This window comes from Physeter macrocephalus, chromosome 5 (assembly GCF_002837175.3).
Source record: "Physeter macrocephalus isolate SW-GA chromosome 5, ASM283717v5, whole genome shotgun sequence".
NCBI lineage: Eukaryota > Metazoa > Chordata > Mammalia > Artiodactyla > Physeteridae > Physeter > Physeter macrocephalus.
In genome coordinates, this window is record NC_041218.1 from 82,323,679 (window position 1) to 82,346,522 (window position 22,844).

The 22,844-nt window shown below is 36.8% G+C and overlaps 1 protein-coding gene across 1 annotated transcript in view; it reads left to right on the top strand.

The window, feature by feature from the left end:
* SEMA3E (semaphorin 3E) overlaps positions 1-22,844 on the top strand; it is a 272,918-nt gene that overhangs the window by 139,823 nt on the left and 110,251 nt on the right. The window contains exon 2 of the mRNA XM_007108525.3: positions 13,419-13,579. Coding sequence (XP_007108587.1) covers positions 13,419-13,579 — 161 coding nt within the window. The remainder of the gene's footprint in view (positions 1-13,418; positions 13,580-22,844) is intronic.

Consider the following 22,844-nt stretch of genomic DNA (forward strand, 5'->3'; position numbering starts at 1 on the left):
GGGTTTCCCTTGTATGTTATTTGTTGCTTTTCCCTTGCTGCTTTTAATATTTTTTCTTTGTATTTAATTTTTGATAGTTTGATTAGTATGTGTCTTGATGTGTTTCTCCTTGGATTTATCCTGTATGGGACTCTCTGCGCTTCCTGGACTTGATTTCTTTTCCCATGTTAGGGAAGTTTTCAACTATAATCTCTTCAAATATTTTCTCAGACCCTTTCTTTTTCTCCTCTTCTTCTGGGACCCCTATAATTCAAATGTTGGTCTATTTAATGTTGTCCCAGAAGTCTCTGAGACTGTCCTCATCTCTTTTCATTCTTTTTATTCTGCTCTGTGGTAGTTATTTCCACTACTTTATCTTCCATGTCACTTATCTGTTCTTCTGCCTCAGTTATTCTGCAATTGATTCCTTCTGGAGAGTATTTGGTTTCATTTATTGTGTTGTTCATCATTGTTTGTTTGCTTTTCAGTTCTCTTAGGTCCTTGTTAAACGTTTCTTGTATTTTCTGCATTCTTTTCCCAAGATTTTGGATCATCTTTACTATCATTACTCTGAATTCTTTTTCAGGTAGACTGCCTATTTCATCTTCATTTGTTTGGTCTGGTGGGTTTTTGCCTTGCTCCTTCATCTGCATATTTCTCTGTCTTCACATTTTTTTAACTTTGGGGTGTCCTTTTTGCCTGTAGGTTCATAGTTCCCTTTGTTTTTGGTGTCTTCCCCCAGTGGGTGAGGTTGGTTCAGTGGCTTGTGTAGGCTTCCTGATGGAGGGGATTGGTGCCTGTGTTTTGGTGGATGAGGCTGGATCTTGTCTTTCTGTGGGGCAGGACCACATCTGGTGGTGTGTTTCGTGGTGTTTGTGACCTTGTTATGATTTTAGGCAGCCTCTCTGCTAATGGGTGGGTTGTGTTCCTGTCTTGCTAGTTGTTTGGCATGGGCCATCCATCACTGGAACTTGCTGGCCATTGGGTGGAGCTGGGTCTTAGTGTTGAGACGGAGATTTCTGTGAGAGCTCTCGCCGACTGATATTACGTGGGGCCAGGAGGTCTCTGGTGGTCTAGTGTCCTGAACTCGGCTCTCCCAACTCAGTGGCTCAGGCCTGACCCCACGCCGGAGCACCAAGACCCTGTCAGCCACACGGCTCAGAAGAATAGGGAGAAAAAGCGAAAGAAAAAAAAAATTAAAAGTATTTTTTAAAATTATTAAAATTAAAAAAAAGAAGAGCGCCACCAAGCCAATAAACAAATCCAGCAATGATAACAAGCACTAAAAAGTAAACTAAGATAAACATAAAAATGAGAAACAAATTAGTCGTAGACAGCAAACCTTCAGTCTGCAGTTGCTCCCAAATTCCACCACCTCAATTTTGGGACAATTCATTGTCTATTCAGGTATTCCGCAGATGCAGGGTACATCAAGTTGATTGTGGGGATTTAATCCGCTGCTCCTGAGGGTGCATGGAGAAATTTCCCTTTCTCTTCTTTGTTTACACAGGTCCTGGGGTTCAGGTTTGATTTTGGCCCCGCCTCTGCATGTAGGTCACCCTCAGGAATCTGTTCCCCGCCCAGATAAGAGGGGGTTAAAGCAGCAGCTAATTAGGGCTCTCTTGCTCACTCAGGCTGGTGGGGAGGGAAGGTTATGGTAGTCACAATTGGAATGCGGGGCAAGCCTGCAGTGGCAGAGGCCAATGTAATGTTGCAGCAGCCTGCGGCACGCCATGTGTCCTCCTGGGGAAGTTGTCCCTGGATTGCGGGACTCTGGCAGTGGCGGGCTGCACAGGCTATCCAGGGTGGGGGGTGTATAGTGACCTGCACTTGCACACAGGATTCTTGGTGGCTGCAGCAGCAGCATGGTGTTTGATGCCCGTCTCTGGGATCTGAGCTGAGAGCAGTGGCTCACACCTGTCTCTGGAACTCGCTTACGTGGTGCTCTGACTTCTGTGGGCACACAGGGAAGGAATCCCTTCTCCTCACACACCCCGAAACAATGGTCTCTTGCTTCTTCGGCAGGTCCTCACTTTTTTCCGGACTCCCTCCTGGCTAGACCCCTCTCAGGCGGTCTTCATGCAGCCAACCCCTGTCCTCTCTCTGGGATCTTACCTCAGAAGCCTGAGCCTCAGCTCTCAGCCCCCACTCCCCCAAGTGGGTGAGTAGGCAAGCCTCTCAGGCTCGTGAGTGCTGGTCGGCACCGGTCCTCTGTGCAGGAATCTCTCCGCTTTGCCCTCTGCACCCCTGTTGCTGCACTTTCCTCTGTGGCTCTGAAGCTTCCCCCCTACCTCCTGTCTCCACCAGTGAAGGGGCTTCCTAGTGTGTGGAAACTTTCCCCCTTCACAGCTCCCTCCCAGAGGTGCAGGTCCTGTCTGTATTCTTTTGTCTCTGGTTTTTCATTTTTCTTTTGCCCTACCCAGGTACGTGGGGAGTTTCTTGCCTTTTGGGAAGTGTGGGGTCTTCTGCCAGCATTAAGTAGGTGTTCTGTAGGAGTTGTTCCACATATAGATGTATTTTTGATGTATTTGTGAGGAGGAAGATGATCTCCCCGTCTTACTCCTCTGCCATCTTGAAGGTCCTCCCCGCCCCAAGTTAATATTTTTAAAGGCTACTATTTTTAAACCAATTGGGTGGAAGGGAGAGTTGGGGAGAGTAGAAGCAGGAAAATCAGAAGCCGTTTCACTGGTCCAGTTGGGTAGTTGTAGTGAGATGTTGAGGACCGATAGTATGGCATTCAGGGAAAGGAGAATCAGGACAAATCCTAGATTTTTGGCGAGATCCAAAGAACCATTTACTGAGAGTGGAAGTCTGAGAGAGGAGTTGGTTTATAGGTGGAAATCAGGAGTTATTCTTCATTTGCTCAATTGGAAAAGCTAGTTTGTTAGAGTCCAGGAGAAGATCGCAAGTAGGTATTTGGCTAAATGAGTATGGACTTGGGGGTCAATATAGGAGGCAAGAAATTGAGTATCATATTACTTTGAAGAATTTCAGATATCAAATATTTGAACCAGTGTATGATGAAGTAAAAATTCGATTCCAGTTTTAGTTAATTTGCTTGTTTGTTGTTATGTGATGGAGTATTTATTAGAGAAAACATTATAGACCAATGATCAATAAAGTTGTTATAGAAAGGTACAGAATTTCAACAGAAACATAAAAATTTAGGTGTGGGGGAAATGGGTGAATGTGTTCAAAAGGTACAAACTTCCAGTTATAAATAAGCCATGGGGATGTAATGTAGAGCCTGGTGTCTATAACTATAAACAGTACCATATTGTATCAGTATATTTGCAAGTTGATAAAAGAGTAGATCTTAAAAATTCTCGTCATAAAAAAATTGTAACTGAAATGATGGATATTAACTAAACTTATTGTGACAATCATTTCACTATATATGTATATCAAATCATTATGTTGCATACCTTGAACTAACGCAATGTTACATTTCACTTATATCTCAATAAAACTGGGGGGAAAAGCCCATAAAATTTATGCTATGTATTAGCAAGTTATATTAGTCTAACATTTAAAATGATCAACTACAAGATGAAAAAGTGGCTGATAGACCTAGTCACCTTCTTAGCATGACCTAACTTCAATTAAACATATAGTCTGTATAAAATGTATTAGTTTTATAGCATAGAGCACTTCTGGGTCAAGATATTATTGAAATATATTTATAATTTAATAGCTAATTATGCTAATTACAATTGTGTATACTTTAGCCAACTTTGTTCAAAAATCAAAAGTATCTTACAGAAAGCAGTTTTTTGTGGGGTGTAGTTTGAGTGATGGGAGTCAGGATTGTTCAGTGTGTGTTAGAGGAAATGCATTATGAAGTACTGTTGCTCATTTATCTTAAATCCAATTCTAAGACAGAATACAGTGTAAATATATAGAACAGTTGTGTTTTATTATTCAAGTTTTAAATATTAAATGAGAGTCAATCCATAGTGAAATGACATAATCCAGAAAAAGTGGCTTTTGAGATATTACTGTAAAATGAATGCTATTTATACATGTCTCACATTAAGAAATAAGTAACAAGTAACTAAATGAAATCAAAGCTTTATTATCACAGATAATTACATAGATTATATGAAAATATTTTGAAAGGAAGATGTTCAGATGATGATCAGACCTATAGCACACTATGATAATGCTGAGAGCACTTCGTTGGACTTCTAGGAACATGTTTCCTTTCACACCCCTCCTCTTGATAAATTTTAAATGACTAACAGTATAGAAAACATTACGGTATTTCACACATATTCTTGGCTTTGTTAACTTCTGCTCTGACTGAGCATTTAAAACATCTTGTAGAATACTTGTTACTTAGAATTTTGGAATTCTCATGAACAAGTGTCCAGAAATCAACACAGAGTCAAGTTAAGAAGAGTAGGGTTGAAAGGTCAGTTTTGAGTGAGTCATTTTTCCCCTCCATGTGAAAGAAACTTTCTCGTTGGCTAGTGTTCAATAAAAGCCTGACTATAAGTAAAAATTGACCTCCACAGTAGTGGCCTTGGGAAACTGCATGTTAATCACAACATTTCTGATATTTTATAGTAGTGAGTATATTATTAAGAAAATATTATGCTTCTTAATATAACTCCTAGTTAATCTGTGTATGAGAAAGGGTTGTGGATTTGGGAATCATGAGTGACTGGAAATAATTGTTAAAGCAAAACCAAATGAGTAAAAATGGATTCAATGGGGATCTTCAAAAATGGAGCTTTAGGAAAAATCCAGAGGAAGTCTGAAGGGGATTGGAGTCTGAAGAGGCCAGTTGGAAAACATGGTCCTGAAGGCAGGGAGAATGGATGAGGAAAACGTCTGCATCAACCGTGGTCTCCTTAGGGAGGAGGAAACATCTCACAAAGGCCTCTGGCTGTAAAACCACTGTCACCGCCCCAACGGTGGCACCTCCACTGTGGCCAAGGCTCCACTTTTCCTGACCCACATAGGGCTCCCCAGCTGAACAGCTGTGCCTGGGAGTTTGTTGACACCCAGTTCAGCCTCCGGGAGACTGAGCATGTTCCTTGATTTATAACATTTTTTTGGTGAGCTGTTAATGACAAACTGGTTAATTACCCTGGATAATCAAGAGTTAACTCTACTTACTAAAGCAAAACTATAACACATTAAAAATATGTTTCTAACATGGTTGAAGCACAAATTTCTACATTTAAGAACCTTGCCTCCTTCATCTCTCAACCATGATGTCACAAAACATAAAACTTAACAGTTTAAACATTTCTTAAATTCAGATGTTGACAAAGCACCTTTAATCCTGTGGAAAAATAGGCAATGGACATAAAGAGAAAAATGACAAAAAGTGACAATAAGGTACTCTGAGATATAGGAAAGGATGCTTATCTTCATCCATAATAAGAAAATTAATTTGTATTTCCACAATCAGATCTGCAAAAATCCTAAGTTTTAATAACATACTGTTCTCTTAAGTGATGCACAACAGTCACTCTCACATATAGTAGTAGAATATTAAACTGATATAATTCCTATGGAGGCATATTGGCAGTATCTGTAAAAAATTATGAACTCATGTTTCTTTAGGCCCAGTAATTCCACTCTAAAAATGTATATTACAAATATATTTTCACATATGTGACTTGGCATATATTCATGTATACACATTGTTAGCACTGTTTTTTAAACCATTTTTAAAAATTGAAGTGTAGTTAATTTACAATGTTGCGTTAGTTTCAGGCGTACAGCAGAGCGATTCAGTTATACATTTATATATATATTCCTTTTCATATTATTTTCTATTATAGGTTATTACAAGATATTGCATATCGTTCCCTGTGCTATATAGTAGGTCCTTGTTGTTTATGTTTTATATATAGTAGCTTTTATCTGCTAATCCCAAGTTCCTAATTTATCCCTCCTCCACACACTTTCCCCTTTGGTGACATAAATTTGTTTTCTATGTCTGTGAGTCTTTCTGTTTTGTAAAGAAGTTCATTTATATCATTTTTTTTTAGATTCCACAGATAAGTGATATCATGTGTAGTGCTATTTTTAATAGAAAAATTTATAAGAATGCAGTGCCTGCCAATAGCTGATTCATAAAGTGGGATATCATGCAACTGTATCCTCTCTGAGTTTTGGTACAGAAAGACTTTTAAAGTATACAAAGTGAAAAGCGAAGTAAACAACAGAGCTTATATTATGATTCTTTTTATATACAAAAAGTTAGGAAAGTATTAAAGACCTATCTATATATTTACCTTATTTGTTGTGTAGGTGTAAGAAACTCTGGAGGAATACCCAAGAAAGTAGACAGGGTTTGACCCTTCAGGGTGAAGGAGTGAGAACCGTACAGGGAGAGTGAGGCCAGATGGAAGGGAATCTATCATTGTAAATCTTTATATTTTTTCTGGTTCTGAACCATAAAAAATATTTTCTTAAAAAAAAAAAGTAAACAGGCCTGATTTTATCCAGGATGTAAGCCTGAAAAAACTTACCTCTAAAATTGATTTACAGAAATAAAATGAATGCCAAAATCTGATTTATTTTTACATAATTACATTGATTTTTAGTATCACTCTGAAACCCCAGATCTAGTACCTAATGCAGAGCATCTCAGTATGCATTGAATGCTTCATCAAAATGAATTACAATCTGTTATCCCAATCGTAAACAGCTTTAATTTTAAAAAAGACTTTTACCGTATTGTGTAAAATTTGATGCCTAGCTTTCTTCCACTTAATCTTTCAGGTCTCTGCCTTCACAGTGCACCATGCTTTACTACTATCATTCTCTTCACCTGCTTATAAAATATGTATATTTTCTCCCTACCTCCTTTTATTCAACTTTTGCCCCCTGCTGGCAATTATGCACATCAAAACCAGTTGGTATTTTTAAAATAAATCCAGTCATGTACTTGCTCTTAAAACCTTTGAGGGCCTTTCTATTATATTTAGAATAACATGTCCTAGTTTACAAGGCCCCAAAGGAATGTTGAATGAAGGACACAGGGTGGTCCCAGGTCAGGGTCCCTCTGGCCTGCAGGCTCGGCTTCAGAAGCTGTTCACTTAGGATTTGCTCCTTTGGCCTCCCTTGGAATAAAATGTAATTAAACATTTAGGAGGCAATCAACAATTGTTAAATCATTGACTTTTATGGAGTAGCACTTTATATTCTATGATTTTGTTCAGTTCAATGATTTAAGTATGTGCACTCACACACATACAGTACATGCATGGACAGTGATTCTGTGTAACCTTTGTCCCCTGGTGCCCTTGTGTTCATGGAGGAGTTCAGAGACCTGTAAGGCAGAATATCATGTATAATACTGAATAATGATAATTTATATAAGATAGGAACATAAGGAATATTAAAATTCTGACACTATTATTTTTCTTGACTGAGGAAATAAAAGGCTGTTTAATGCCTAGGCTATTCATGTGTACTTTTTCTGCTTTTGCTGGAAGCAGTTTATGATTAAAAGTTGGAACACCACAATGCCTGTTGTGGACCTTTGACTTGTAAGAAAGATAGTAAGAAAGATAGAAATCTACAAGTTCAGAAGGTGCCTGAAAGGCTGGCCACAGTCCATTGCTGGGAAGACCAATTAGGAAGCCCTGTTTACACTTAAAAAAAGTTAATTGCTTATTTCTTTACCACTGTTTCAACGTTATTACAAGCCATTAGTGAGTATTGATCAGGTCTGTCAAAATCATCAAAGCATGTAGTAAGAAACCTTTTCCTTTGGAATTGTTAAGAAGTTGAAGAAATTTCTAACCTTTATTTCTACATTTCATTTTCTTTAATAATGTTGACTTTGTGTGTGATTCAATATTTTATTGTTGAATTAACTTTAAGACATTGAATAAAAGAATTGATTTGGAAAATAATAAAAAGTTTAAAGTCCTGGGCCTCAGGAAGTCACTACTTTGCAGATGACTGGTAGAAGTATGCATTCAAAAAAGGAAACACCCATCCCTAGGAGATCTATTTTTTGTTTGAGAACTTAAAAATATGTACTCTGTCCTCCCCCATCTTGTACATGGATGTGTGGAATTTAAATATATTTTGACAAAGTGAGGAGAACTGTCTCTATAATATATTGATGTCAGTGAGTTTTAAGACTATTTCCCTTGCAGTTTTAAAAGAAAGACCATGAGAGGAAATGACTAAATCCTCTGAGTATGCCTTCATTGACAGCTGATAATTAGCAGGCAGCTTAGCAATAATAATTAGTTCCCTCTTGAGAAAATTTCCGGATGAACCCTGAGTTGGTGCATCCCAGTTTAGTCTTGTTTCTTTGTCCACTGCCTCCCCCAAGTAATTCGTGTTATTTTTAGAGTAGGAAGAACTCAAGATGAGCTTCCTCCGTTTACCCGAGTCAGCAGTGTCCATTATTTGCACTGTGTTTTCTGGAGATTACCTGAGATTAGAGTTTCTTTATTCCCCTCTTCCTGTATGTTTTCTGATTCTTTCATCTAAGCAGCTTGCAGCAGTACAGAGGGATAAATAGGTCAGCCGTTGCTTGGTAAATATGCCAAGTCCACGAACTATAATTTGGTGCTAAGACCACTATTATGACTTAAAATGCTGGCTCTAAAACTAAAAAGAGGAAATATTCTTAAAGAAGGAGGAAAGCATCCTGCTTGAGGCTTTTGTTTTGTTTTGTTTTGTTTGCCTATGTATATACCAAAAAATTTTTCAATTCATTTTGAAACTCTATCACAAGTTATCTACAAACATTTCAGTTTTCTTAAAGTAAGGTGTATAAAACTGAAAATGTCACCAATTAATAATGCAACATGAACACGTCCGTAGTTTTCTGAGACAGCTTTTTAAATACATATGAAAGGTAATTAAAATTAAAATTGATATTAACCTAAATTTTCCTCTTGATGTTCTTGCTGTTGAATTGTTTTGAATTATATCAGCCCCAGCTATTGCATATTGGGAAAACCTTCCATTTTACTTTATTATTAATATCAAGCTCTGCAAAAATGTATTCAAGTTCAGAAACATTATAATCCCTTAATAGACTAGACTTTTCTTCTTAGTTGCTTCTATAGGGAGTTTTCTATATAAGGTTATGGAGTCACTGTTTATAAGGAACAAGCTTTTAACAAGTCAAACAATCTTGATGCTCTTTGTCTCTGGGGATCAGAATTGGGCATGACTAAGCTCTGTGAGTATACAGTGGTGATAAACACCCCATCTCACATGGATCATTAGTAGCAAAGCTCTCCAGTCAACCTCTTATTCAAATTTTGGCACCAACAATGACCAAATAACCTTGCTGTGCACTGAATCTCTTAAAAACTCTCTTTTTGAAATTAGAAAACGGAGGTAATTGTAGGTCCTACTTCGTGGAAGTGCCCATGATTAAATGAGATGTTTAGCCAAATATCTGGACAACCCTGATCTAGTCAAGTTGAGACCTAAAGTTGATCATCACATCAGGCAGTACTCTTAAGCAATTGATATAGTTTTTCTCCTGTATTATAGTGACTTTTAATTTGAATTTTAAGAAGCCTGGGGTCAATTTTGATACTCACTTTAACAGTGTATAGGATATTAGAGAATAACTTTCACTGAATAGCATTTATTCCACCGTTCCCATCTTATTTTCTTTGTTTTTTATTTCCCTTCATTTTAGCACCCCTAGCAATGTATTTGTTTGTTCAACTGAATATATTTGTATGAGTCATCTCAGATCCTTTTTGGAAAGATGCAAGTTAAATAATCAAATAAATAAAAGTAGAAAATTAGAGTCAATATTAAAGCGTAAATACACACAACCTTTAAAAAATGTTTCTATTTTAGAATGCCTCTGTGTCCATTATTCCAGATATGTCTACAACACAAATATTTACACATAACGGGTACTTTTAACCTTTCCTGACTTAAAGTCGAGTATGTTGGAGAATCACAGACAGTGGTTAGTCCCTTGATTCAGAAATTTCCACTGAAAAGCCTGAACTTCTTAGGAATCAGTCGTTGGCATTATTCTGTTGGGTGGTGATGGTCAAAGTGGAGAGTTGCAGAAACATTGAATGCACAGCTCTCATATTGGGAACATGTTTAAAGAAAACTGCAGTCTATTTATTGGATCTTATATTTTTAAAAAATAAGTTAGGAATTATCCCAGGAAGTGTCTTTGTAAGTGAAATGAAATTTCTTAACTTTACTGCTTAAGGCATGTACATGATATTCAATTTTATGTATCCAAACATATCTTGGCAACAATTTCCTCTGAGGTGATATGAATGAATCAAAATAAATTAGCTCCAAAATTCCTGATAACCTAAAAGTATTCCCTGACCCTATAATCATTTAAATATATGAGAAGTCATAAATGAATATTTTAACTACCTCCTTTTAGGCAAGCTTAAATAAGGGTCGTGGGATATGTAGACTTGTTCATTGATCACTCCCTCCATTTGTTAAGATTCCAAAAAATATAGATTCAGCACTGTACTTTGAAAGGCCATGAAATATCTGTGGTTGGGTTTTGTTTATTTTTTTTAACAATGTTTTATCACCTCCATTTTAGAAATACAATTTAGTCAAAGAATTAATAATTTTGAGTGTACAAGGGTGATTAACATGTGAGGAAACCAATCTAAAGCGGTTAAGTGGTTGTTCATAGTTACTCAGGTAATTAATGGCAAAGCCAAGACCAGAACCTGGCTCTTCAGATTCTCAGCCTACAGGACTTTCATTGTGGCATATACATCTGTTGTACCTTAATTCTCACTTTTTTTTTTTTTTTTTTTGTAATTTGAGTGATTTTTCATTGTAATAGTATATAGCTGTAGGATAGTCATTTATTCTCTGGGCACCTGAGTTTCTTCATAAGTAAAATAAAGGACAGTGGTAATTCAAACGGTTACACTGTGGTTGTTTACTGTGGTGGAAAAAAAATTGATACATGTAAAGGCTGTAAGAAATGAACAGTTAAAAAATTTGCATTTGTTGAAATTTTTCCCTTTGCACTTTCCAATCTACATCTCCACAGGAACATGAGTTCATCTTTGTGGTCTCATGAGATAGACTTCGTCATAGCGATGGGAAGATGGGTCAGAATAAAATTTGATTAGAAGAAAATAAGACTGATGGGCCAGTAGTTAGTCTCTATTACTGACAAAGAAACAGGAACGATGACCTTTAAACTATAAAAATTATAGTAAGCATAGTATGCATTGCAGAAGTTGGCACGTCATGAAAACAAGTGGACGTTTTGATGTCTATATGTCTATGTATATACAGAGGTAATGAGGTCCTAATGACTCATTGGGAAAAAGCAAGGTCATTCCATCCCTAGATGGAATTCATTTATGGAGTGCCTCCTTTACTGGTTGAGCTGCCTCTCTTTCAAATTAATACTTTTAAAAATTGGCACTGACTACTCCACTGTGGCAACACTTTAGGGTAGCGCCCTCATGTTTGATTCCTTTCATGGCTTTCTCTCATTTTCCAGCCAACTTATTCTCCTAAGCTTTGCACATTACTGTGTTTGGTAAGTCTGTAGTTTAGAGACCTGCTAATTCTAGCTAGTGTGTATCCATTCTTTGAACAGTTGAATCTTTTCAGATAATGATTTTACTATGCATAATACTTGAGGAATTTTAACAACATACTAGAATAACTGGGGAGCCTTTTCTGGAAAATACTCCACTTAGCAGCCCTGATGTAAAACCATAAGTGATTACATGTGAAGACAAGGTGTGATGGCAGTGGAGAGCTCTGATATATATTTTTGTTATGGTATTGAATCCCTAAAATATGCATCTCTGTTTGTGAATGCCTAGTTAGGAAGGGAAACAATGTGATTCTACCTTGACAAAATTACTGAGTGGGAAAAATTTGTCTTCCAGGATTCAAGAACCCCTAATCTCTCAAATTCCTATTTTCATCTTCTCTAAATAAAGCACCTTATTATTATTTCCATCTTTCCCTCAAAACTTTAAGTTCTTCATTTAGGTGAATGGTCAAATGATTCAGTATCACAAATTTTACCTTTATAAATGATAATTTGATGTTAGCAAAATTGGTTGTTTTAACTAAAGGTTTAGAATTAGCCCCATTCCACAAAACTTTGGACATCAACAGTTTCAGAGTAGAGAAATAGAAGTTAATACATTCGTAATAGAGGGGAAAAGATACTTCATTTCTCTTTTCTCAGAAATAGGCAGTGTAAGAGTGGGCAAAGTGCTGTAGATTTTCATATTTCATACTGCTGTCTGGGTTTGAGTGTTCTGGTTACCAGTATTTCACCTTCTTTGTCAGATGCATTAGGAGCTGACCTTTGGGAACTGAAGTTATCTTCTAACTTGTCAATATTTCCAAGGAGCCTCTTTAAGAAATCTTGAGCATGCAGGGTTTCGTATTAATTCTCTCTCATCCTCAAAGGCTCTCACATTATCATTTACCAACCTTAAGTAGTGAACTGCCATATGCAATTAAATAGCTTCAACAAACAAACAAATACACACATATGAGAGGTTTGCCAGATTCTGGCTTTCTAAAATTAAATGTATGTTAACTAAAACAAATAATTTGTAATTTCTGAAGTAGGGGTGAATGCAAAAACACCAGCCCAAATCACAGTGGTAGAAAGTAGTTCCCCATCAGTTTTAACAGTCATTCCCACTGTACTGAATACTACCACATTAACAACCCTGATAGTTTCCATTCTTGGACAATTTGATTTTGGACGTGACTTTCAAAACCAGTTTCAAGTGGAAACATTTTTTCTGAGTTGTTGTTCATCTGGAATTAAATGGACTTGCTTTGGGAATATTTATTGTAGAATTGGGATTTTTGTTATACATAGAAACGTAAATATAAAAGTCATAATGGAATGACTTTTCCGTGTAGCACTTTACATTAAAGTTGGTGAAAAATAATTCTTTTTGTATTTAAAAACATATTTACCTTACCTATTAAGTTGAATCAAAGCTTTTCAATTAATAAACTTATAAAAATGTTAATTTGTGCATATCACAACTTATTTCCATTGTACTTTTCTTTACACACTGAACAAATTTTTAAAAATTTTTTTCCAGTTTTAATGAATTATAGTTGATGTATAATGTATTAGTTTAAGGTTACAACATATTGATTTCATATATGTACATATCAAGAAATGCTTAGTTACCACAATAAGTTCAGTTAATATCTATCACCTGACATAGAATATTTTTCTGTTGATTCGAACTTTTAAGATCTACTATCTTAGCAACTTTCAAATACACAACTAAGTATTATTGATGCACTATATATTTTTAATCTTTTTGAGTAATAAATTTTAAAGACTTTGTGTTTATGATAAAATGAATGTTAATTGCACAGTATTAATAGGTATGAAAATAGAGCCATGAGAAAAGTGTTATAAAGGTATTTGTATTTTCTCTTGTGTTTAGTGTACATTTGCTTTTGCATTTCAGAGCTCTTGGATCTAAACAGAACGTCAGTCTTTCATAGCCCTTTTGGATTTCTTGATCTCCAGACAATGCTGCTGGATGAATATCAAGAGAGACTCTTCGTGGGAGGCAAGGATCTTGTGTATTCCCTCAGCTTAGAACACATCAGCAGTGACTATAGAGAGGTATGGAAACAGCAAACTATATTTCAGGAGAGAAAGAAAAGGAGTAAGGGAGATACCTTCTTGCGTGGGTGTTACTTGGATTAGATTTTTCATTGTCTTGGCCATTTAACATTCTGACTGATAATATTATTGAAATAAATAAAATATTCATTAAAATCATTTTGAGAAAAAGTTATAAATGATGGAGAATAAACTTTGCTAGCACACCACAGATCTCTGTGTCCCCAGAAGACTTCTGATTGGTGCACTGGACGTTTCTCTAGCCTGATGGCCATTGTCACCACACCGACAGTCCTGACACCCGGGTTTGGAATATGCCGATTTAAAGTGCCTTTAGGCCTTATTACTCCAGAAATCCCAGCCTGAATAAATACGGATGTGTGAACTCAGTGTAGCTAACTCATGTATTTCTGTTGGTAAGATCACTAATTCAGGTGGATGCTTTTTAAACCTGAAGGATTAAAGTATATTAAAATAGGCGAGCACCCAACTTTTCTGAGAAAGATTAACTGTAAGAAGAAAAATGGTTCTTATAATCTATGCTTATAGAGTTGAATTGAGCTAATATGTTCCCAGAAATATTGATATATCAACCTTATATAAAACATGCAGAAATATTTATAGACCATAGGATATTTTTGGCATAAATGTATGTATTACATAATACATTTTCTTTATACTTTACTTATTTATTTTTATGTTTGTCGAAATGTACAATGTCCATATTTTTTAAAGTCATTTTTTAAAAATGTATCATAAAAAGCAGCATACCTTCATTCCTGACAGTTCCTCATCTCTAGAGGAAATCATGTAAAACTCTCACTTCTTCTGGTTCTTACCTCCATATGTCTAAATAACATTTGTGTACTGTTCTTTCTCAGTATTGTTAATTTTAGATAATATCTGTTGACTTTTTGTAAAGGAAGGTGAGGATTTTAGCTTTCTTTTCTTGCAGTACCGTAGCTAAAATATCTGCACTATTTCACCAGCAACCCCTACTCATCTGCCCAGTCATTTTCCCAATAGAGCTGTAACAACTTTTAGCTAAGTAATAACTATTTACATTATTATAGTTGGGAAAAGGATCACACTTCTTCCCGACACCCCAGATGAAATATTTTCTCTTTGTTTCATTTGCTTAGATTACTTTTACTCATTTTTCACCAAACTTTCTACCAGAGTTCTTATACTCCTCTCAATATTGTAAACCATATGGCTTTCCAAATCAGTTTTTGATTTTTAAATGAGATGCGTCTTTCCTGATTCTCTTGTCAGCCCAGAGTTGAACTTCACCATCATGCTGGAGCATCCCCTCAACCTCCCACTTCGTAGTTTAGTCTGACATTTTACTGAAACACACCTTCAGTTAGCTTGCTGAAGAAAGATCCAAAGTAAATTTTGAGGTTTTTTTAATATTTAAAAATAATATTATTCAGGGCTTCCCTGGTGGCGCACTGGTTGAGAGTCTGCCTGCCGATGCAGGAGACACGGGTTCGTGCCCCGGTCCGGGAAGATCCCACATGCCGCGGAGCGGCTGGGCCCGTGAGCCATGGCCGCTGAGCCTGTGCGTCCGGAGCCTGTGCTCCGCAGCGGGAGAGGCCACAAAAGTGAGAGGCCCGCGTACCGCAAAAAAAAAAAAAAAAAATATTATTCAGACTCCACACAGAATTTGTAGATGAATGTAAAATTCTAGAATGAAAATCATTTGCTCTAGATTTTTGAGGATAGTGTTCCATTGTTTTCAGACTTCGAGTATAGCTGCAGAGAAGTGCGATACCATTCTAATTTCAAAATTTTATTTGTAAGCTGTTTCCTGCCACCCTGTTCCCCTAATCCTGTCCTCATGCCCTTCTATGTTTTAACATTTTCTCAAATTTTCTTTAAGGTTTGATCTGTTTTTCATTCACTGTGTTGAGACACAGTGGGCCTTCTGCAGGGGAAAGCCTTGGCCTTCAGCTCTGGAAAATGTTCATTATTTCTTTGATGTTTTCCCTTCTTTCCATTTTCCTCCTGACTCTCTTTCTGAGACTCCTATAAGGCAGAGTTTTGTTCTCAGTTGTCTGGCCTGCTGTTTATTATACAGACGGTGATCGATTTCTCCTGATTTCACCCACACCCACCCCTTTTCCCGTTTTTAGAGGAGCCCTAGACTTCTAATTCCTGAGAATTTTTCAAGTTCTTTTTCATGAATCAACTTGTTTATTGGCTCCCTTCACCTTGCAGGCATTTAGATTTCAGCTTTTCTCGTGTGGAAAGCCAGTCAACACTTGTCCATATGTTGTAGAGCTTCCAAAATGTTGCTAATATTTCTTTGGCATCTCCACTCAAGTTCTATTTGTCCTTTTTGCATTATGTCCTTTGGCTACTGTTTTAGTTGCAGGATGAAGTGGAGACACATAATGTGTTTAACTCTTTCCTTGATTTTTCTATCATCCTTAATTTTATTTTCTCTACAGTTCTCAAAAGAGAGGATTGCTCTCTCTCTCTCTCTCAATGTCTATCTAAAATATATATTATAAAATTGTATATGTATTTATATATATAAAACATAAATATACAATATTTGTATTATACACACATATCATTTTCGGGGATTTTTTTTAATTGAAGTATTGTTGATTTCCAATGTTTCAAATGTACAGCAAAGTGATTCAGTTATGTATATATGTGTATACATATATTCTTTTTCAGATTCTTTTCCATTATAGGTTATTACAAGATACTGAATATAGTTCCCTCTGCTATAGGACTTTGTTGTTTATCAACTTAATATATAGTAGTTTATATCTGCTAATCCCAGACTCCTAATTTATTTCTCCCTGCACTGCCTGTCCCCTCTGGTAACCATAAGTTTGTTTTCTATGTCTGTGAGTCTATTTCTGTTTTGTAAATAAGTTCATTTGTGTCATATTTTAGTTTCCACTGATAAGCGATATCATATGCTATTTGTCTTTCTCTGTCTGACTTCACTTAGTATAATAATCTCTAGGTCCATCCATGTTGCTACAAATGACGTTATTTCATGAGTAATATTCCATTGTTTATATATACTACATCTTCTTTATCCATTCATCTGTTGATGGACATTTAGGTTGTTTCCATGTCTTGGCTATTGTAAATAGTGCTGATGTGAACATTGGGGGGCATATATCTTTTCACATTCGAGTTTTCATCTTTTCCAGGTATGCACACATAGATCTTTAAGACCATCAATGACCTCATTTTTCCAGACAAATTCAATGCATTTTCCTCTCCCTTTTTTGGATGGTCATTTTCCTCCTAACTGTGGTGTTCACCACATGGTCCCCTTCTTTTTCTCTCGGGTAGATCATCTGCACACTCCAGTTTTTTGAAGGATTAGCTAAGCTAGGGGTGGTTAGAATGGGGGCCATAGAATAATCTCTGTTATGGGATGATTTCCTCCCCCAACCCCTAATTCATTTGTTGAAGCCCTAACTCCCAGTACCTGAGAATGTGACTTTAAAGTTGTGATTAAGTTAAAATGAGGCAATTAGGGTGGGCCTAATCCAGTCTGACTGGTGCTCTTATAAAAAGAGGAAATTTGGATACATTAAAGAGACATCAGGGATGTGTGCCCATAGAGGGAAGGCCATGTGAGGACACAGTGAGAAGGCAGCCATCTGCAGGCCAAGGAGAGGCCTCAGAAGAAACCAGACGTGCCAACACCTTGAACTTGGACTTCTAGCCTCTAGAAGTGTGAGAAAAGAAATTCTGTTATTTAAGCCACCCAGTCTGTAACATTTTGTTATAGCAGCCATAGAAAACTAATAAAATCTCCATATTAAAATTATAAGTATGTGAATATGGAAAGATCCTTCAAGAGATCCGACACCCAGAAGATTAAGAATCTTTGCCTTAAGGAAGTAGTTCTTAAATTGCTGTCCTTGGATCTGGATCCTGTAACTCTCATGGAGTGGGTCCCTGAAATCCACATTTATGACATGCTTTCTAGATGACTTTTATGTACACAAAATCTCGTTAACAGTTTTCCTGAGCCCTCATTTCCTATGTGGAACTAAGACCAGGAGTTAGCAGCTTCCCACTTTAATGTGATTCTGCTTTAGAGTAGGGGAAATTGAATAACCTACTTATCCTTTATTGTTTTGGCCTAATTGTACCCTGAGGCCTTTAATGCTAGAAAGACTGCTTTAATGGTGGAAATGACCTGTGAAGACTATATAAGGATAAGAAACCTGGAGAGTGATGAGTTTTTATGAACTGCATCTTAGGGAGCTAAATAGAATAGTGTCTGGCTGTTGAAGCTTCAGGGTTCCATCCAGCAAGGATGTCAAGGAAAGTAGCTACACAAATTATTAAATTGAATAACTTTGCTGCATTCAAGGGTAAATCCTTGTTTTGTGGGGCCTGAAGTATATACAGTTTGCTGGGCCACTTCAGGAAATAGAATTCAAACTTAAATTTCAAAATGGCTAACACCTCTCCCAGGGCCACAAAAGGGCTGGGTACTCGCGAGGAATTCTGAGACGTAAGCTACATTAGCTCTGAGGTGACTTCACCCCACCTGCATTTGTTATTTTGTACTTTTCTTGCCTATCTCCACAGAATGATTAGCAATAAAACTCCACATAGACATTCTCCGTTTATTTTCAGTAACAGCAGAGTTAGACAAGGTCTACTTCATAGACAGGCTGTTTAAAAAAGTAGACTTAAGAAGGAGAGTTGGTGCCTCAGTGCTGTCCAGGCTCCGAAGATGTGATGTTTCTGCTTCTTGGACAAGCTCTCCTCCTGTCTTTCCTGAACCTTACTCCTTCAATTATTTACCTGTTATTATATTTTCAATCTCTCCTGCTTTATCTCTGGGTTTCTTAACCTCAATACTGTTGATATTTGCAATAAGTCTAGGTTGGAGCAGAGGGTGTCCTGTGCCACTGTAGGATGTTTAGCTGTATCCCTGGCTTCTATCCAATACACTCCAGTAGAATGCTCCCCCCGAGTCATGACAATCAAAAAGTCTCCAGACACTGTCAGATACCACCTGGGAGGCAGAATTACCTCAGGTCAGACCACTGTGTCTAGTCCATCATTTTATAAGCAGGATACAGACCTCTCATTTAAAAAGTCCCACCATAAACATATATCTCCTTGGTGCTACCACATCCCTGCTTCTTCCCCTGGGATCAGTCACCTTGGAAGAGTAGCCAAAGCCCATTTTCCCCACTTTCTCACTTTCCATTTATTTCTTAGTTTTGTTTTGTTTTGTTTTTGTTTGTTGTTGTTGTTGTTGTACGCGGGCCTCTCACTGCTGTGGCCTCTCCCGTTGCGGAGCACAGGCTCCGGACGGGCCCAGCCGCTCCGCGGCATGTGGGATCTTCCCGGACCGGGGCACGAACCCGTGTCCCCTGCATTGGCAGGTGGACTCTCAACCACTGCGCCACCAGGGAAGCCCTATTTCTTAGTTTTTAATATCTTTTAAAATGTAATATGTGATACATAAAAGATATAAATAATGTAAATATATTAGAAAGCATAATAATAAAATAAATACATATGAACTCACCACCCAACTCAAGAATGACAATATCACCATTCCCACTGCAGATGCAGCTACCTTTTGTCTCCTGCGTCTTTGCCTCCTGCTGCCTAGAAGCAATTAACTGTGCTGAATTTTGTTTATTTTTTTGTTTTTCAAAAGTTTTAAAAATTATTTTATCATAACGAGTGTTTTCCTATACAGTATACTGTTCAGTGTTACTTCTTTTGAGCTATGTAAAAGTGATGCACAGTAGTATGTTGTAGTCTCCTGGGGTTGCTTTTCTGTTTTGTTTTATTCAGTATTAGTTATTAGAGTCAGTCGTGTTACTTGTAGCTCTACTTCCTTTGTAGGGATAGAAGAGTGAATTAGGAACACAAATTAGATTTCTAGGTTCAAATCCTGGCTCTGCATTTATAGCATTGGGTAAATTCCTTAATCCTTTTATGCTTTTACTTCCTCACTTGTTAAAGGCGACATCTTAGGCCTCTCCAAGGATGAAACTGAATTAATATATGCCAAGGACCAAGAACCGTGCTTGGCACACATGTATAAGCTATGTATAAGCTCTCTGTAGGCTCCTCTTATTCACTTTGGTTTGTATGTAATATGTTCCATCATATGAAGCCATCAGACAGGTTAATCCTCACTCTGCCTGACTTCTTCTACCTCCCTCCTTGTTAGTGAACGTACTCTTTCTCCTTTTATGAAACGCCATTTCATCTGCACACGCTCTGCATCCCAGTCTATTGACATTTCTCAAGGACTGGTTATCTTCTGTCTTTTCTACATTATTGTTTTCTTTCTCGCTACAAAATCAGCAACAAATAGGGCTTTGTATATGGTTCTCAACTTTTCTATATGTCATGGATCCATTTGGCAGTCTGGTGAAGTCTATGCACCCTGAAATGCATTAAATAAATATGTAGGATTACAAAGTAAAATATTGAAAAAAGTTATTAAAATATAACTACATTGAAATACCACTATCATAATATAAAATAATAATTTCTAATATGAAAACATGTAGCTTCTTTATTAATATTAAATAAGAAGTCTTAGTTCTCATTAGTACCATAATTTCAAAATGAAGGTGAGTGTCAATAATATTTTGAGATACCTGCAGCAACTCTAAGTTAATATTAAAATATTTGTTATTTATCTTGGTTTTTAAGCCACAGATACTATTAATACCACTGAGGTTAGTTTTCTACATTTATAAGATAGAAAAGCTAAATTTCAGTTAGAGGTTAGTGCAAATAATAATGTAATTTGTTTTCCAATCAAAGTTGGTACATTCCCTGAATTCTTTTTTCAGACCCTAGTTAAGAACTCCTGCTCTACAATTTTCATCTTAGAAAGCATTTATTAAAATTTTGAGTAAAAATAATCATAAATTTCTCAGTTTAGCTGTGATAGGTCCTCAGGATCTACTCTTGTCTACCTTTTTAGTTTAATCTCCACTTGTTCACACCAATACATTGGCAATCGGAGCACTTGTTTTTGCACTTTTTCTCTCAACTTTGTTGAGATATAATTGACATACAACGCTGTGTATGTTTAAGGTGTATAACATGTTGATTTGATACACTTGTATATTGCAAAATGACCACCACCACAGCTTTACCTAACACCTCTGTCACATCATGTGATTCTCATCTCTTTTTTGTAGTGAGAACATTTAAGATCTACTTGGTTAGCAACTTTCAAGATATTATACAGTATTAACTATAATCACCATGCTGCACTTTAGGTCCCCAGAGCTTATGTGTCTTATAACTAGACGTTTTTACCCTTTGATCAACATCTTCTCATTCCCCCCCCATCCCCCGCTATCCTGCCTCTGGTAACTACCATTCTACTCTTTGTTCCAATGGATTCAGCTTTTTTAGATTCCGCATATAAGTGGTACCATACGGTATTTGTCTTTCTCTGTCTGACTTATTTCACTTACCATAATGCCCTCAAGTTTTATTCATATCATTCTAAATGGCAGGATATCCTTCTTTCTTATGGCTGAATAATATTTCACCGTGTGTATTTTTGTATGTGTGTGTGTGTGTATATATACATACCACATTTTTTTTAATCCATTCATCCCTTGATGGACAGAGGTTGTTTGCATATCTTGGCTACTGTGAATAATTCTGCAGTGAATATGGGTGTGCAGAATATCTCTTGGACATTCACTTTTCATTTCCTTTGGATATATGTATCCAGAAGTAGCATTGCTGGATCATATGGTAGTTCTATTTTTAAATTTTTTGAGGAAACTCCATGTTGTTTTCTGTAGTAGCTGCACCAATTTACATTCCTGCTAACAGTGCTCAAGGGTTCCATTTTCTTCGCATCCTTGCCAACACTTATCTTTTGATTTGTTTGATAATAGCCTTTCTAACCGGTGTGAGGTACTAGCTTATTGTGGTTTTGATTTTTATTTTCCTGATGAGCAGTGATGTCAGTCACCTCTGTTTGCTCTTTAATGCTTCTTTATCCTTACATTTTCCTTCTTTGGACTAGCCTTCACACATACCCAATTTTTGCTTTTGTTGTTTTAGCTATTTCCTTCCTCCTCTAAAGTAGAATTGGAGAAGGTTCTCCCAGCCCTTCCTTATCCCTTGGTTTGATTTTGATTCCCATGTTGTATTAAAATTGGCTGTTTACTTATCAGTGTACTTTGTCAGTTGGATCCTTAAGAGTAGGTACTAAGTTGTATTCATCTTTGAAGATGTGGGCACGCAAGGAATGTAGACACTAAAAAGAGGAAAGTGTCTGTTTCTAATATTGACATCGTCCAATAAATCTGTTCTCTTCAGTGTCTGCCTTCTTGTGAATCCCATTGTACTTATTGTAGAACCACTTTCAAACTAATTTTGTCTGCCTTCCACTGTCCCCCTCCCCAAGCACCTACCCACTTCCCCACTGGCAAACAGGGTAAGGAGCCTGTTTACAGTATGGTAATAGTTTTTACTTTGGATGAATGTTAATAATACCTAAGGATCTTGTAAACATCTATGCCTTGGCCTTTCCTCCAGAATAAAATGAGGAATAAGTAGTACTTTTTAAAATTCTCAGAGGTGATTGTAATGTACATTTAAAATTGTGATATACTAGAGTATTATATGTCCCTGCAAGCCCTAGGAAATAGTATTCCTACATATAGAGCTAAATAAATAATTGTCTTATATATACAGTTGACCCTTGAACAACACAGGGGGTTAGGGCTGCTGACCCCCAAGAAGTTGAAAATCCAGGTATAACTTTACAGTTGGCCCCCCATATCCACAGTTACATGTCTGCAGATTCAACCAACGTCAGCAAATGGTGTAGTACTGTAGTGCATATTCACTGAAAAGAATCTGCATGTTAAGTGGACCCTTGCAGTTCAAACCCACATTGTTCAAGCATCAACTGTGTAATAATCAGAACTTATATCACGATACACACATAGGACTGATTTTTCCCATGCAATTTTGAGATAGATAAGAACTTACCATTTAATAGATTTACTGTATTATATTAGTGTTTTTTGATACTGACCTTGCTTTATAAATTAATTCATAGCATTTCCTAGACTATGTAATGATACTTTCACACTGAAATTCTGCTCTCTTGTATCTAGGTCACATTCCTAAAAAACCCTTGACCTTCACTCAAAAATGGAAAAGTCAACCCTGGTGGTAAATCATACTCTTCAGTATAAAAATTCTACCCTTATTATTCCATTTGTTTTACCTCATATGAGAACGTCCT